This window comes from Beta vulgaris, chromosome 1 (assembly GCF_026745355.1).
Source record: "Beta vulgaris subsp. vulgaris cultivar EL10 chromosome 1, EL10.2, whole genome shotgun sequence".
Classification (NCBI taxonomy): domain Eukaryota; kingdom Viridiplantae; phylum Streptophyta; class Magnoliopsida; order Caryophyllales; family Amaranthaceae; genus Beta; species Beta vulgaris.
This window is the reverse complement of record NC_079202.1, coordinates 58,003,330-58,017,127: the sequence shown is the minus strand read 5'-3', so window position 1 is coordinate 58,017,127 and position 13,798 is coordinate 58,003,330. Positions and strand designations below refer to the sequence as shown.

The window sequence follows — 13,798 nt, the reverse complement described above, 5'->3', positions numbered from 1 at the left end:
AAGGGCACAACAACTTATTCTATCCACCCTGGAGGGGATAAATTATATAAGGACTTGAAGCTAATGTTCTGGTGGAACAATATGAAAAGAGAAGTAGCTGAATTTGTTGCTAGGTGTTTGACTTGTCAGAAGGTGAAGAGCGAACACAAGAGACCTCAAGGGACGATTCAACCGTTACCAGTGCCTGAGTGGAAATGGGATGACATAGCAATGGATTTCGTTGTAGGTCTTCCTAAGACAGCGAAAGGATTCACCAAAGTGTGGGTGATAGTAGATAGACTAACTAAGGTAGCAAAATTTGTTCCAATGAAGGACAATTGGTCGATGGAACAGTGTGGTAAAGTATATGTGACCAAGTGGTGAGGCATCATGGAGTTCCTTCCACTATTGTGTCTGATAGAGATTCAAGATTCTTATCTCATTTTTGGGAGGCATTACAGAAAGCTTTTGGGACCGATGTGCTTAAGAGTACAGCTTTTCATCCAGCAACTGATGGTCAATCGGAAAGAACCATTCAGACTCTCGAGGATATGTTGAGGGCGTGTGCCTTAGATTACCCTAAGACTTGGGATGAGATGTTGGCTTTAATAGAATTCTCATATAACAATAGCTACCATTCTAGCATTAAGATGGCTCCTTTTGAAGCTTTATACGGTCGAAAATGTCGCAGTCCATTGTGCTGGAACGATATTAGCGAGACGGTTACTTTGGGACCGCAAATGATTGAAGATACCGTAAATCAAGTGAGATATATTCGTGAGAAGATGAGGGCGGCCAGGATCGTCAAAAGGCCTATGCAGATCAGAATAGAAGAGATAGCGAATATCAAGTAGGCGAGAAAGTCTTACTAAAGGTGTCACCTATGAAAGGGGTGATGCGTTTTGGGCAAAAAGGAAAGCTTAGCCCGAAGTTTATAGGTCCGTATGACATCATTGAAAGAATTGGAAGATTGGCTTATCGTTTAGATTTGCCAAATAACTTGGGAAAGGTGCATAATGTGTTCCATGTATCCCAACTAAAGAGATATGTGCCCGATAAGTCTCACGTATTAGATCCCGAGATTATAGAAGTGGATGAGACGCTTTCTTTTGAAGAGAGACCAGTAAAGATCTTGGACTCTAAGGTGAGGAGTACAAGAAATAAAGATATAAAGATACTCAAGGTTTTGTGGTCTAACCAGCGTACCGAAGAGGCTACCTGGGAGGCTGAAGACGAGATGAGAAAGAAGTATCCTGAGCTCTTCGACTAGGTGAGTTGAGTTCCGGGACGTAACTCCTTTAAGGGGGTAGAGTGCGTGCGCGCATTTTGCTAGAAATTAGTGAGAATTTGTTGCATTTGTGCACGCGTTTTTCAGAGTTTTCAAGGAAAACTTTTCAAGCAAAGTAAGCATTTCATAGTTTGAAATTCAAGGCAAAAGTTTTATTCAGTAGCGTATTATTTGGCTACTTGTTTTATTCAGTAGCGTATTATTTGGCTACTTGTTATTCAGTAGCGTATATTTGGCTACTTGTTTTACTCAGTAGCGTATTATTGGCTACTTGTTTTACTTAGTAGCGTATTATTTGGCTACTTCTTAAGAAAGAACTATTTATTGGCGTAATGCTATAAATTTCAAAGTTGAAAGTTTAAGAAGAGAGGAGGTTTTGTTAAGTTTCGGGACGAAACTTCTTTTAAGGGGGGTAGACTGTAATCCCCCATATTTTTAAGATATTAAATTAAATAGTTTTAATCATTTTTAATTATTAAAGCTATTTAATTTCGTATTTAAGAGCAGAAGGGTATTTTGGTCATTTTACCAAAAGAGTATTTGAGTATTCCACAAAGAAGTATTTTAGTATTTTCAAGAAAGTATTTTATTAATATTAGTAGGAAGATTATTTTGGAAATTTATCATCAAATGTATTTTGGCAATTTGATGAGTAAGGGCATTTTGGTCTTTTACCCAAAATGACTACCACTATAAAAAGGGGAAAACCTAAAGTTTCCCATCTTTTTTTTCACTAGCCACTTTCTTCAAAAAAGGAGTAAGGAGTTCCTTTTCTCTCTCAAACTCTTTTTCCTCAAGTAAGTTTCTTCAAGTAATTTCTTCAATAATTCTAGCTTCTAATCTAGTTTTGTTTTTGAAATTTATAGGAAGATCTTGCAATTATCAAAGGGAAGCAAAGAGGTAATTTTTTTCTGAAATTTTGGGGTTTTTCTTCCTTATTTTCTCTCTCCTCTTTGTTCACGATTTCCGGCCACCACAAGGTGGTTCGCCGGCGAGATCGACAGGTTCCGACGAGACCACTGTCGGACAGCAGTGGTGGCAGCCGACTGGGCACGGCGCCGCCTGCCACTGCGCGCAGTGGTGGTGGTGGTGGTGCTCGTGGTGGCGCCAGTGGTTGTGGTTTTTCAGATTTGTGGTTTTCGAACCACTTGTAAAAAAAAAAAAAAATCTGTTATTATTTTAGTTAAATTTACAGCAGTAATTAAATTAATAAATAATTAATTTTAAGAGTTTTAAGTATTAGTTTGTAGTGGGTTTTTGCCTACTAGTAAAGGTTTTCAAGTTAGACTTTAAAAATAGTTTTTAAAGCATTTGTAAGAAAAATCAGCTTTATTAGTATATTTAAAATGCTGATTTTAATTATTAAGTAGCCTTGAATTGTTGTTGGAAAGTACTAATTGATAGTACTTTATTGTTGGTAGGTTTCAAGAATAATTAAAGCCAGTCAAATTGTTGACTGTTGATTTTGTGTAATCAAGGTACATACACTTTGACCTTGACTTTAGTAGTTTCAAAGGATATGAATATATTATTGAGCATGAGGAGTAAGGAGAGGCTTATGCCTTGAAATTGTTTGAGTATATGTTGAGAACTTAGAAAGGGATTAGGAATGGAACTTTTGAGTTATTCCTATATTTGAAAAGCATGTTGTGATGTTAATTGCTTTTGAGCATGATTAAAGTTATTAAAGTTATCTTGAAGTTAGGCTTGCCTGAGAATATTTTATTGAGCATGGTCTCAATTGAGGTTATATATTTTATTGAGCATGGTCTCAATTGAGGTTATATATTTTATTGAGCATGGTCTCATTAGAAGTTAAATATTTTATTGAGCATGGTCTCATTAGAAGTTATATATATTATTGAGCAAGGTCTCACAAGTTATCAAGTTATTGAGCAAGGTCTCATAAGTTATCAAGTTATTGAGCAAGGTCTCATAAGTTAAAGTTATTGAGCAAGGTCTCACAAGTAGTTTAATCATTGAGCAAGGACTCAATTGATTGGATCATGGATCCTTAAGAAAGTAAGAAAAAGGACTCATGGAGTCATTAAAGTAATAAGATGAGCAAGGTCTCAAAGAATTTAGAATTGAGTTAATTATGGTGTTTGTTGCATTCACTTGTTAAAGAAAGATAAGAAATTGATTTATTTGCTAGATGTATTATTGTGATTGTGTCTCACATAATGGGCTTTGGCAATAAAACTCTTGGGATGGATCCCCCATGAGTATTGAACATAAGGGGGGAGTTAGTGTGAAACTATACTCCTGCATATAGCTTAGCATGACGATGTTAATGCTTTTATTTTATCAAGCAAGTTTATGGAATTCCAATTATCAAGATCTTTGAGTGGACTAGGTGTCACTCGTATTCTTTATCTCTGAGATGTTGAGTCTAGAGGCTCACTCTCACCCTCGTTCATTACTAACAAGCTTAAATTTCTCGAGTCAAGTTATTTAAAGTTCATGGAACTTTAGTAAGAGGTGTGGGATCTCTTACACAAGAAATAGTAGCCCGTATGACTCCAAGAGGAGGACGGTGCCCGTTCATTGCCAAATAATAATAAAAGAAAGTATTTAGTAAGTTCAGTTATATGCTTGTTGCATGTAGAGTCATAAGAAGAGCAAGCCGAAGTGATTGAGGATTGCATGCATTATTATTCGCATTAGTTGTTGTGTTATGTACTCAGCGTTGCTGATGTATGTGTTCTTGTTTTCTTTTGGTTGTTGTTTTTCCTCAACAACCCTGTGATGATCCATTTGGTGAGCAGAGTTTAGAGAAGAAGTTGCAGGTACAAGTTCTTGATGTGCATGGAAATCATAAGCATCCGGATGGGAGTTTTCAGTGCACGAGTACTTTATTATTTAAGTTATCTTAAATTTTATATTTGACTATACTTGACCAATGGGGTCAAGGTTTGACTTTTGAAGATGGGACTAGTATGGGATAGTCTCGGAGTTTGTAATTCATTTACATACTTTCTTATTTCTATTGTATTAAAGTATTTTCAGTTTATTTTAAAAGACTTCCGCTGTATTATCTGATTAGCCTTACGTATTATCATGCGTGGCATAACAACTCCCGCAATTTCTCCTAGTTTATAAAAGGAGGAGTCGTGGGGGTGTTACATCACCTTTGAGGAGAAGCTCAAATAAGTTGACGTGCTGTAACCCCAATTGAGAAATTGGGGGGCCGCCTTCAGATTTCATTTTGTCAAGGCAATGATAAATGAAATCATTACCAAGCGAGAATGAAATCTAACCAAGGTTAGATTTCGAAGAACCGTCCAATTATTAAAATCGGATAAAATAAACCCCAAACATGAAGTCGTTTGCCACGCAAACCCTAACCAACTACAGAGACAGATTGATGTAACAAAAACCACCAACATAGTAAGCAACAACATCCTACCAATCCAACCAAAAACCTTGACAATAGAAGCAATTAACTAAAACTTAACCTGGGTAAAGGGGACGCACTTCTAAAAACCAGAGAAACACCAGGGGAGATGGCTAAAGGCACCACCACCGTGAGAAACTTCCGACACAACACGAAGGGGGAGGGGAAGCCAACCACCGTGAGAAACACTAAGGGGGGGAGGGGGAGGGGAAGCCTTGCAACTATACTCACTGCCTACACAAGACTAAGGGGGGAAAGGGGGAGGGGATGCCCTACAACAAAATTAAAGTTACCTGACACAACACTTGAGGGGAGGGGGAAGGGAGGCCCGAACCTAACTAACGAGGGGGAGGGGAAGCCCAAACTGTAACGGTGAGGCGGCAGAGATGGTGGTACCACAACAACGAAACTTGAAGGGAAGAGCGCCCGGGACGAAACACGACCACCGGAAAACTAGGGGGAGCAGCGACGACCGAAAGAGCCGAAACTCGAGGGCAAACGAAGGGGAACGACGAAGGGGGCGACGAAAAGAGCCTAAAACTAGAAAACCCGATGGAATAGCGACTGAAAAAGCGACAAAAACGAAAAAAAAACAAGAAACGCACTTGCCGGAGACCCGCCGGGACCTACGCGGCGCCGGATCTCCGGCGAGTTCTAGGGTTTAGAGGGTTTTTTTTTGTAGAGAGAAGGCAGAGGATTAAAGGTGTTGAGAGAGAGTAAGAATCGATCTATTGGCTTTTGTAGGTTGTGGAGTAATAATGAGCTCTAGACTTTGGCTAAGGAGTATTTTGAAAACTTGAGTGTTGGGTGATATTTTTATTATTAAATTCAAATTATAATTTAATTTGAAAAGAACAAAATATTTAATTTGAAGCTTATTCATAAGCCTCTCAAATTGAGTTTAGATTTCGACTGACTGTGAAATTCTTGAATCTAACTTTAGTAGGTCACGATTCAAGTAGGCTCATGTCATCCCAAGTAACTACTAACGACTTGTTGTGTTGAATGGGGGGTAACTTCTAGAAATTACGTAAAATTGGGGAAATATTGGTCCATTATATGAAAATATCGGAACTGGTTAGAGTTTTCGTTTGAAATATCCAGTACAAATATGGAAAGTTCATCTGATACTTTTCTTATATTGATTAGATTTCACTATCTCTATTCTAATTTGCGTGTCTCAAAATTATACCTACACTTCCTTTTTAGACTTTTATCATTGTTTCATATCTATTCAAGGTCACAAAATAGTCCCAAATTAGTAGATACACATGTACGTAGGATGAGATCGAACCATATGCACGATGAATATAAAGGACTTGATTATGAACATAAAGACTAATATCAATGAACATGTACTAACAGAGATGTATATATGTTCATTTTACTTGTAAGCCATGTGTTCATTTTACTTATTAGCCATGTACATAAACGTACCACGTTCTACGTACAAGTGTGTGTACCATCTAGGTGACGTCTTAGTTAGTCTAAAAATGAGTGATATAGGGTGAAAGAAAATATAGAATTTGCAAAAAGAATAGCATTATGAACAAGCTAAGTCAAAGTAAAACTTCCTCTATTGACCCTTTTTATTAGTTTCTTTGCAGTCTCATGAATATAGGTGTTTGGTGTTATGTTGATTTGTCTAGAACATGTTTACTATTCCATCATTCCTTGCAATCTCTTAATTATTTTCCTTACACAACTCCAAGGTAGCTATCCCTCCAGTTCAAACTTTTTTGGTCAAGTTGTCTACTTAGTATGATGTGAATACTTGTAGACTTGTTTATTTCTAGATTCGTACTCTGTCCATTCCATCATAAACTGTCATTTTTCGACGTTAAATATTACAAATTTTAACTATAAATTTTCACAACTTTAAAGATAAAATAAATTTATGTATGATCTTGTTAGATCTGTTTCAATGTGTATTTTTAAATTATTAACTCTTTAATAATTTTTTTAATTAATATGTAATCAAATATATGAACAATCAAAGTTGTTTGTGTGGCACGGTGCAAAATGTAGACATGAATTTTATTACAAGATGAAGGAGTTAATAAAGGAAGCGCTGACCAAGGAAGGTGCAAGTAATTGAACATCACTTTCTAATAAGTTTGATTTTCTTATGAATTTTCGATCAAACTCAAAACGTAGTATTCTCTGTGAGATTAACAATGTTAGTGGTCCTTCTTTGATTGGCAATTTTCAATGTTCTTCGATATAGTGTATGCACCATTTAGTGTAATTAAGTGAAAAAGTTTTTGACTTCGTTATTGCAGGAGAAATGCTTACAGATGCAATGTTGGACTGAATTATTGCATATTAATGTCAACGGTTTGGTTTTTGATAGATAATGACTAGAATAAAATTGGTATTTAGCTCTATACTTAAATTATTACAATTCTGTCAGCCAACAAGGTTAAGGATATGTTTGTGATTTGTCAACGAACCCTATCTGAAATGGAGCTGAAACTGATAAGGTGCCTGAAACTGATTAGGTAGCAGCTGAAACTGTTAAAGTACTGAAACTGACAATGCAAGCTAGCTGATTGCATAACCTGTTTGGTAAAATTATTTAGGACTGTAGTTGAAATATCTTTTTAGGCTTAAAAAGATAAAAAGAAAATATATTTTTTAGACTTAAAAAATAAAAAGAAATAAAAAAATAAAAAATTTTAGTACGTGATCTCAAACACTATATTTTACTCCAACTCAATTTCAGTCAAATTTTGGACTTAAATTTTATTTGAGTTCCTCCACCAAACATCACTAATCATATAAGATGACTTAAAATTGTAGCACCTTATCATTTAGGTTACCTGAAATGCTTCCCCAAACAGAACCTAAGAGTAGAAGCTTTAGACATATTGACTTGTTCATTGTTGTTCTTATGCGCGTGAGAATATTATTGTGTGATAGAAGTATCATGCAATTAGTAACTATATTATATACACTTATATTTTGATGGTTAACTCAAACTCAACAAATATTGAGTATTGACCATAATTTTCTACTAATATATGCTTCCTCCGTATCTTTTTTTAATTATTTAATTTCATATTGACTATTGACCATATATACAAATTCTAGCTTGACCTTGTTCTATTATTTATACGTAAGGATAAACAAGGTCATGAAGAATAGTCTTGTTCGATTGATTTCATTATATAGTTTCATAATAACTAACTTTTTGTATGTAGATGTTCGATCAAAGTTGTGTGTACGCAAACATGTCAAGGCTTTAATTTTGGTACATCCAAAAAAAACTTGGAGGTACGTAGTAAATCAAAATTTTATCATGTGAGATCTTGTTAGATTTATTTCAACGTGTATTTTCAAAATATTATCAATTTTTCATGTTTTCCGATAAAACAAAATTAAAGATATTAATAGTCAAATTGGAGATAGTTAAAAAGCATTCTCTTCTTACACTTATCTTTAATGGGTGGATGAAGTTAATTAAAAAAGCACAAGATTGCAGATTATGTACAAGTATAGTTATATGTCAGTCATGAGTTCAGCAGGTTTAAGTTGCTTCTTTCAAGATTTGGCTATATAGGAGCTTAATTGACAATTTTTAGTTAAGACTAATATGGTTGCATGCCACATGCATTACCATGCCACTTACGTTATTTGCTTGCAAAAGACTGATTAAGCAAATCAATAACTTTATTAGAACTTAAGATAAGGGTGGAATTCTGAAAAAGTCAAAGTCAAGGTTTCATATCTATAATTCTTCCCTGCATACTTGTATTTGTGTAATGGTAGCTCTAGTACTTAACTTAGTATAAATATAGATACTATAATTCTATGTAAATATTGAACTACTAGCAGAAAACTAATAATCATGTCTTCCTTAGCTTACATATTTGTAGTTTTGGTGCTGGTGCTAAACACCAAAGTCAGCAATGCTAATCAAAGAAGATACAATTACAATTGCTCAATGCACAGAAATGCTGTCACAAACATTGGTGTAGTTATCAATGGCAATACGCGTGTGGGGAAAGAGCAGAAGATAGCCATGAAAATAGCAGTTCGCGATTTATACAGTGATAGTTGCAGTCAGATTACTCTGCATTTTCGAGATTTCTCTCATAGCTCACTGCAGGCTACTTCTGTAGGTAAGACTAATTTAGTATAGCTACTTAATTCTCATAATCAACAGATTTTTTTTGTATTATGTTTTCTACTAGTTGTCCTTAAGTGATACAGATGAGCATATAACTATGGTCCTTGATGCATTGATACAATTTTTTGTATGCAATTTGTGCCATACCATTGGCATAAACGAGGTTACTGATAGTGCATATATGGGGTTATTGATAAGAATAACTATTACTATTAAGGAAATACTGACAACTGACAAGCACAAATGAAGTTACTGATAATGCATATATGGGGTTAAATTGTTAATCATGATGTATGCCGCAACATCAAATGTGTAAGTTCTATTGACTATCAATCTAGAAATAATAGCAAACAATAATAGAATATCAAATAATAAAGCAGGAAAGAATACACCAGAAATTTTACGTGGTCAAGAACTCTCTCTATAGCTTTTTCTCTCTCTAATATGTGTTTAAAGATGAATAATTACAATTAATGACGAATTAGGGCACCTATTTATACCCCCACTTAGTAAAACGCGTTTTCGGAACAAAACCGGCCCAAAACAGACCCCGCCCGATCCGGTCGGGCAAGACCCGCCCGATCGGGCGCCTAACGTTCGAAGAATTTTGCTCCCGGGCCCGATCGGGCAACAAACGCCCGTGTCGTAATTCGGCCTGCTGCCCGATCGGGCGAGATGGCCCGATGCCATCGGGCGAGCCAACAAAAGCTGCCAAACGCCCAGTTTCACGTTTTTTTGTTGCGGGCCCGATCGGGCTCCCTCGCCCGACCCGATCGGGCGAAACGTAAAACTGCCATAACTTCTTCGTCTCTTATCGGAATTGAGCATATGACCTATCGTTGGAAAGCTCTCGGAACAAGCTATCACCTCCACTTTGAATCACCTCAAAATCATTTCTAGATTGAAAGATATGACCATTCAAAGTTAGCCCTATGCACAATATGATGTTTTCCCTCTACGCAACCTCATCTCCACACCCATACACCTTCATGAGCTCCATATACCCAACAAAATGAGTGTAATATGCATGACTGGAAGTTTCTTTACAGTTTATACTATTCTTATTGAAGCATGAAAGCACATTAATGTTATTTGTTCATGCTTGCAGCATCCAAACTTATCCGTAGCAAGAAAGTTGAAGTCCTAGTAGGAACATTTTCGTTGGCAGAAGCTGTATTCTTATCAGAAATTCATAAGAATTTATTGGGAATTCCTGTCCTGCTCTTAACTCCAACTGCGATGCCTTCACCTTTAGTACCATTACCATCCAATTTGATACAAATGTCCCATAATTTCTCATTTCATATGCAATGTCTTGCTGCCATTGTTGGGTATTTTCGGTGGCAAAGAGTAACGATTCTTTATGAAAAAACCAATCTATGTTCCATGGATGCTGCACATTTTACTGTTCTGTCTGATTCACTGAGGTTTGTTGATGTAACTATAGAGAAGAACATAGCTTTTCCTCCTATATCTTCCATGTCAGACCCTGAAATTTCCATTGAACAACAACTTTATAAGCTTAAAGGTGGGAGTAACCGTGTCTTTATACTACTGCATTCTTCTCTTCAACTAGCTACCTGTCTTTTTCAGAAGGCGAATCAGATGGGTATGGTAAACAAAGGGTATGTTTGGATACTATCAGATGAGATTTCGAGTCTACTTGAGTCTGCTGATTCATCAGTCATTGCTTCCATGCAAGGTGTCCTTGGATACAAAACAAATATTCTTGACTCCAGTAAGCCATCTTACAAAGAGTTCGAGCTTAAATTCAAGCAAAACTATTTCACTGAATTTTCTTATGATCAAGGAATTCCAATTCCAAGTTTGTTTGCTTTGAGAGCATATGATGTGATTCATGCAATTAACAAGGCTAAAACTGCAGCAGGAAATTCAAATTCTAAAGAATTAATGTTTCAAAAGCTCTTGTTGAGTAACTTCCAAGGTTTGAGTGAAAACATTAGCTTTAAAAATGGCGAGCTAGGAAACATACCGACCTTCCAAATTATCAATGTGGTTGGGAAAAGCTACAGGGAATTAGCCTTTTGGTCTTCGGAGTTTGGATTCTCAACAAAACTCCCTACACAAAGTGGTAGAACCGAAGCCAGGATTCATCACGCAAACGTTGAATTAGGCCCTATCTACTGGCCAGGTGGTCAGCAAGAAGTTCCAAGAGGATGGAGTTTTGGTGCTACCAAGGAGAAGGCATTGAGAATTGCTGTACCGGCTTCTGGTGCCTTTCATCTTGTCAATGTTAGCGTTGTGGCACATAATCAGACATCTATTACAGGGTTTGTTATTGATGTATTTATGAAGTCCCTTACATACCTCCATTATGATCTTTCATTTGAGTTGGTTCCATTTTATGGCAGATATGATGACATGGTGCATCATATCCATCAGAGGGTAAGCATAACATTATTTTAATCTGTTTGCCTTTTCTCCTGACTAGGGTCACTTCATATTGATTCTCCCATATATATCTTGCTGCATCTAGAATAACTTTTGGAAATGGTTGTATCTTGATGATGAAGCTTTCTATTTCAGCTATTTCATGTATAAATGTGCAGAGATTAGGGTGCATTCTCTTCACCTAAATTTAAATCGGGATTATTGGAACATATCCGAACTTATAGTTCCAGAGAGAACACACCCTTAGTCCTATTCTGAGTCTATTTCTTATGCTCAAGTATTAGGCAATTTACTTGTCTATTGAATCTATTTATGGTGGAAAAGGTAGGAAGATCTTTAGTTTGATGAGGCTTTAATAGCGAAAGCTCTTTTGTTTTTGTATATAGGCCTTCGATGCTGCAGTTGGCGATATCTTAATTCTAGAAGAAAGATACAAATGGGCAGACTTCTCCCAGCCTTATGTGAAATCTGGAATGAATATGGTTGTGACAGTAAAAGAAGATAAGACAAAGGAAATGTGGATATTTACAACAATTTTCGAAATAAAAATGTGGGTTCTCATCCTATCAATGGGTCTTTTCGTAGGATTTGTGGTGTGGTTAGTAGAACGTCGAAGAAATCCAGAATTTGCTACTGGTGGTTCAGCCTCCCAGCAAATTGGGATAGTTTTCTGGTTTTCCTTCACCTTACTCTTCTTTGTACAAAGTATACATCCTATTTCCTTCACTAAAATTTGTTGCGATTTATGATCATTATAACAGAATAAGACTGCACTGGCTTCAACTAAACTTGTTTAATTCAAATGTATCTGAATAGATGTTATTTGAATTCATTGAAGCTTGTTTCAGAACTTATTTGAAAATTGAACTTATCTTTTTTAGGTAAAGAAAACGCACCCTGAATTAGTCATTTAACAAATGTGTTTGTGTTGCATTACTTATTCATTAATGAATGGTTATTACTTTTGCAGAGGAGGCTCCTCGGAGCAATTTATCGAAGATGGTTCTTGCACCTTGGTATTTCCTAGTATTGATGCTATCAATATACTTCACAGCTGCACTAACCTCCTTGATGACTATCTCTCAACTCCAACCGTCTGTGAAAGATGTTGATACTCTGAGAAGGGAGAATGCAGTAGTTGGGTGTAACTGGAACTCTTTCGTTTGTTCTTATTTAGTTAATGTATTGCAATTTAAGCCTGAGAACATTAAGCAAATACGGTCAATTGAGGACTATCCCTTAGCTTTCGAGAGAGGCGAGATCAAGGCTGCTTTCTTTGTTTCTTTACACGCCAAGGTTTTCTTGACAAAGCACTGCAGAGGGTACACTCTTGCAGGACCAACTTACAACTTCGGTGGTTTTGGCTTTGTGAGTATCTTCAATGAATTTATACTGATTTCAAATTTTCATAGTTTGCTGAACTTGGACTTCACTAATAGTCTTTTTCTATCAGGCATTTCAGAAGGGGTCTGTACTGTCTGTAGACATGTCAGAGGCTATTCTGAAAGCAACCGAAAGGGGAGACATCGAGCGTTTGGAGCATAATATGCTTGCTCAGTGCAAATGTTCAGCCTCTTCAACCATAAGCAACAACACCACAAACATAGGCCCTAAGCCTTTTGCAGGGTTGTTCTGCATTACTGGTGGCATAGCAGCAGTAGCATTTTTAGCTGTTGTTACTCCTTCAGTGGAGCAGCAGTGGCGAATTCTAACTATTGTAAAGGGAGCAATTCTAAGAAGTAGAATATGTGGATGGCTGTCAAGTAACCAGACTCTGTGTAGGTTGCCATGTCTGCGGCCAAATTGTACAAGTTAAGGATTGTTAAAGATTTGGTTTCTTGGTTGCTCATTTGCAAACTATTTACAGGAAATTGAGGTGAGCATTTAAGTCAATTGTGTAGTTTTAAGTTATTTGTATAGTTTATGTACCTAATTTTTTTTCATTTGAAGTATCCATTAGCCTTATGAGTAGTGATTAGTGAGTGTATGTAGAGTGGAGTGGGTAAAAAATTGTAATAGAAAAACTTCATGTATCTTGTTTAGAGTTGACAGATGCAATTTTCTCAGTTGCATAATTCAATGTATTTGCATACTTTCTTATTGCACTTGTATAGTTATATGCTCTTTTCTGTAAAGGCTTTCTTTTTTTTTGGATTTGCATGTTTTTTTTAATGTGACCTTGTGGACAATAAGGGTGCGTTCTATTCAACTTATTGGACCTGAACTTATTGGAACTTATCTGAACTGAACTTATTGAACCTGAACTGAACTTATTGGAACTTATTAAACCTGATTGGACCTGATTGGACCTGATTCAACTTATTGGACCTGATTGAACCTGATTGGAACTTATTGGACCTGATTGACCTTATTGGACCTTATTGGAACTTATTGACCCTGATTGAAACTTATTAGATCTTATTGGACCTGATTGAAACTTATTAGACCTTATTGAACCTGATTGAAACTTATTTGACCTTATTAGACAAAAACATTGACCATGAATAACATAAATATTACCACTAACGTAAATACTACCCCTCAAAATTTTTTATGGAATAATAATTAGGAAAAATTGTTAGAAACTACC

General features: G+C 36.3%; 1 protein-coding gene and 1 long non-coding RNA gene across 2 annotated transcripts; both read left to right on the top strand.

The window, feature by feature from the left end:
• The first annotated feature begins 2,982 nt into the window (after positions 1-2,982).
• LOC130591626 (uncharacterized) lies at positions 2,983-4,312 on the top strand. The gene is made up of 2 exons (XR_008969553.1): positions 2,983-3,167; positions 3,198-4,312. It is a non-coding gene; the product is annotated as an uncharacterized LOC130591626 (long non-coding RNA).
• Positions 4,313-8,477: 4,165 nt separating this feature from the next.
• LOC104890505 (glutamate receptor 2.9) lies at positions 8,478-13,300 on the top strand. Its single transcript, XM_048638922.2, has 5 exons — positions 8,478-8,788; positions 9,905-11,202; positions 11,595-11,913; positions 12,179-12,576; positions 12,662-13,300. Exons 1-5 carry the CDS (start codon positions 8,515-8,517, stop codon positions 13,022-13,024), a joined length of 2,652 nt encoding a protein of 883 aa, XP_048494879.1. The 5' UTR covers positions 8,478-8,514; the 3' UTR covers positions 13,025-13,300.
• The last annotated feature ends 498 nt before the right edge of the window (positions 13,301-13,798 follow it).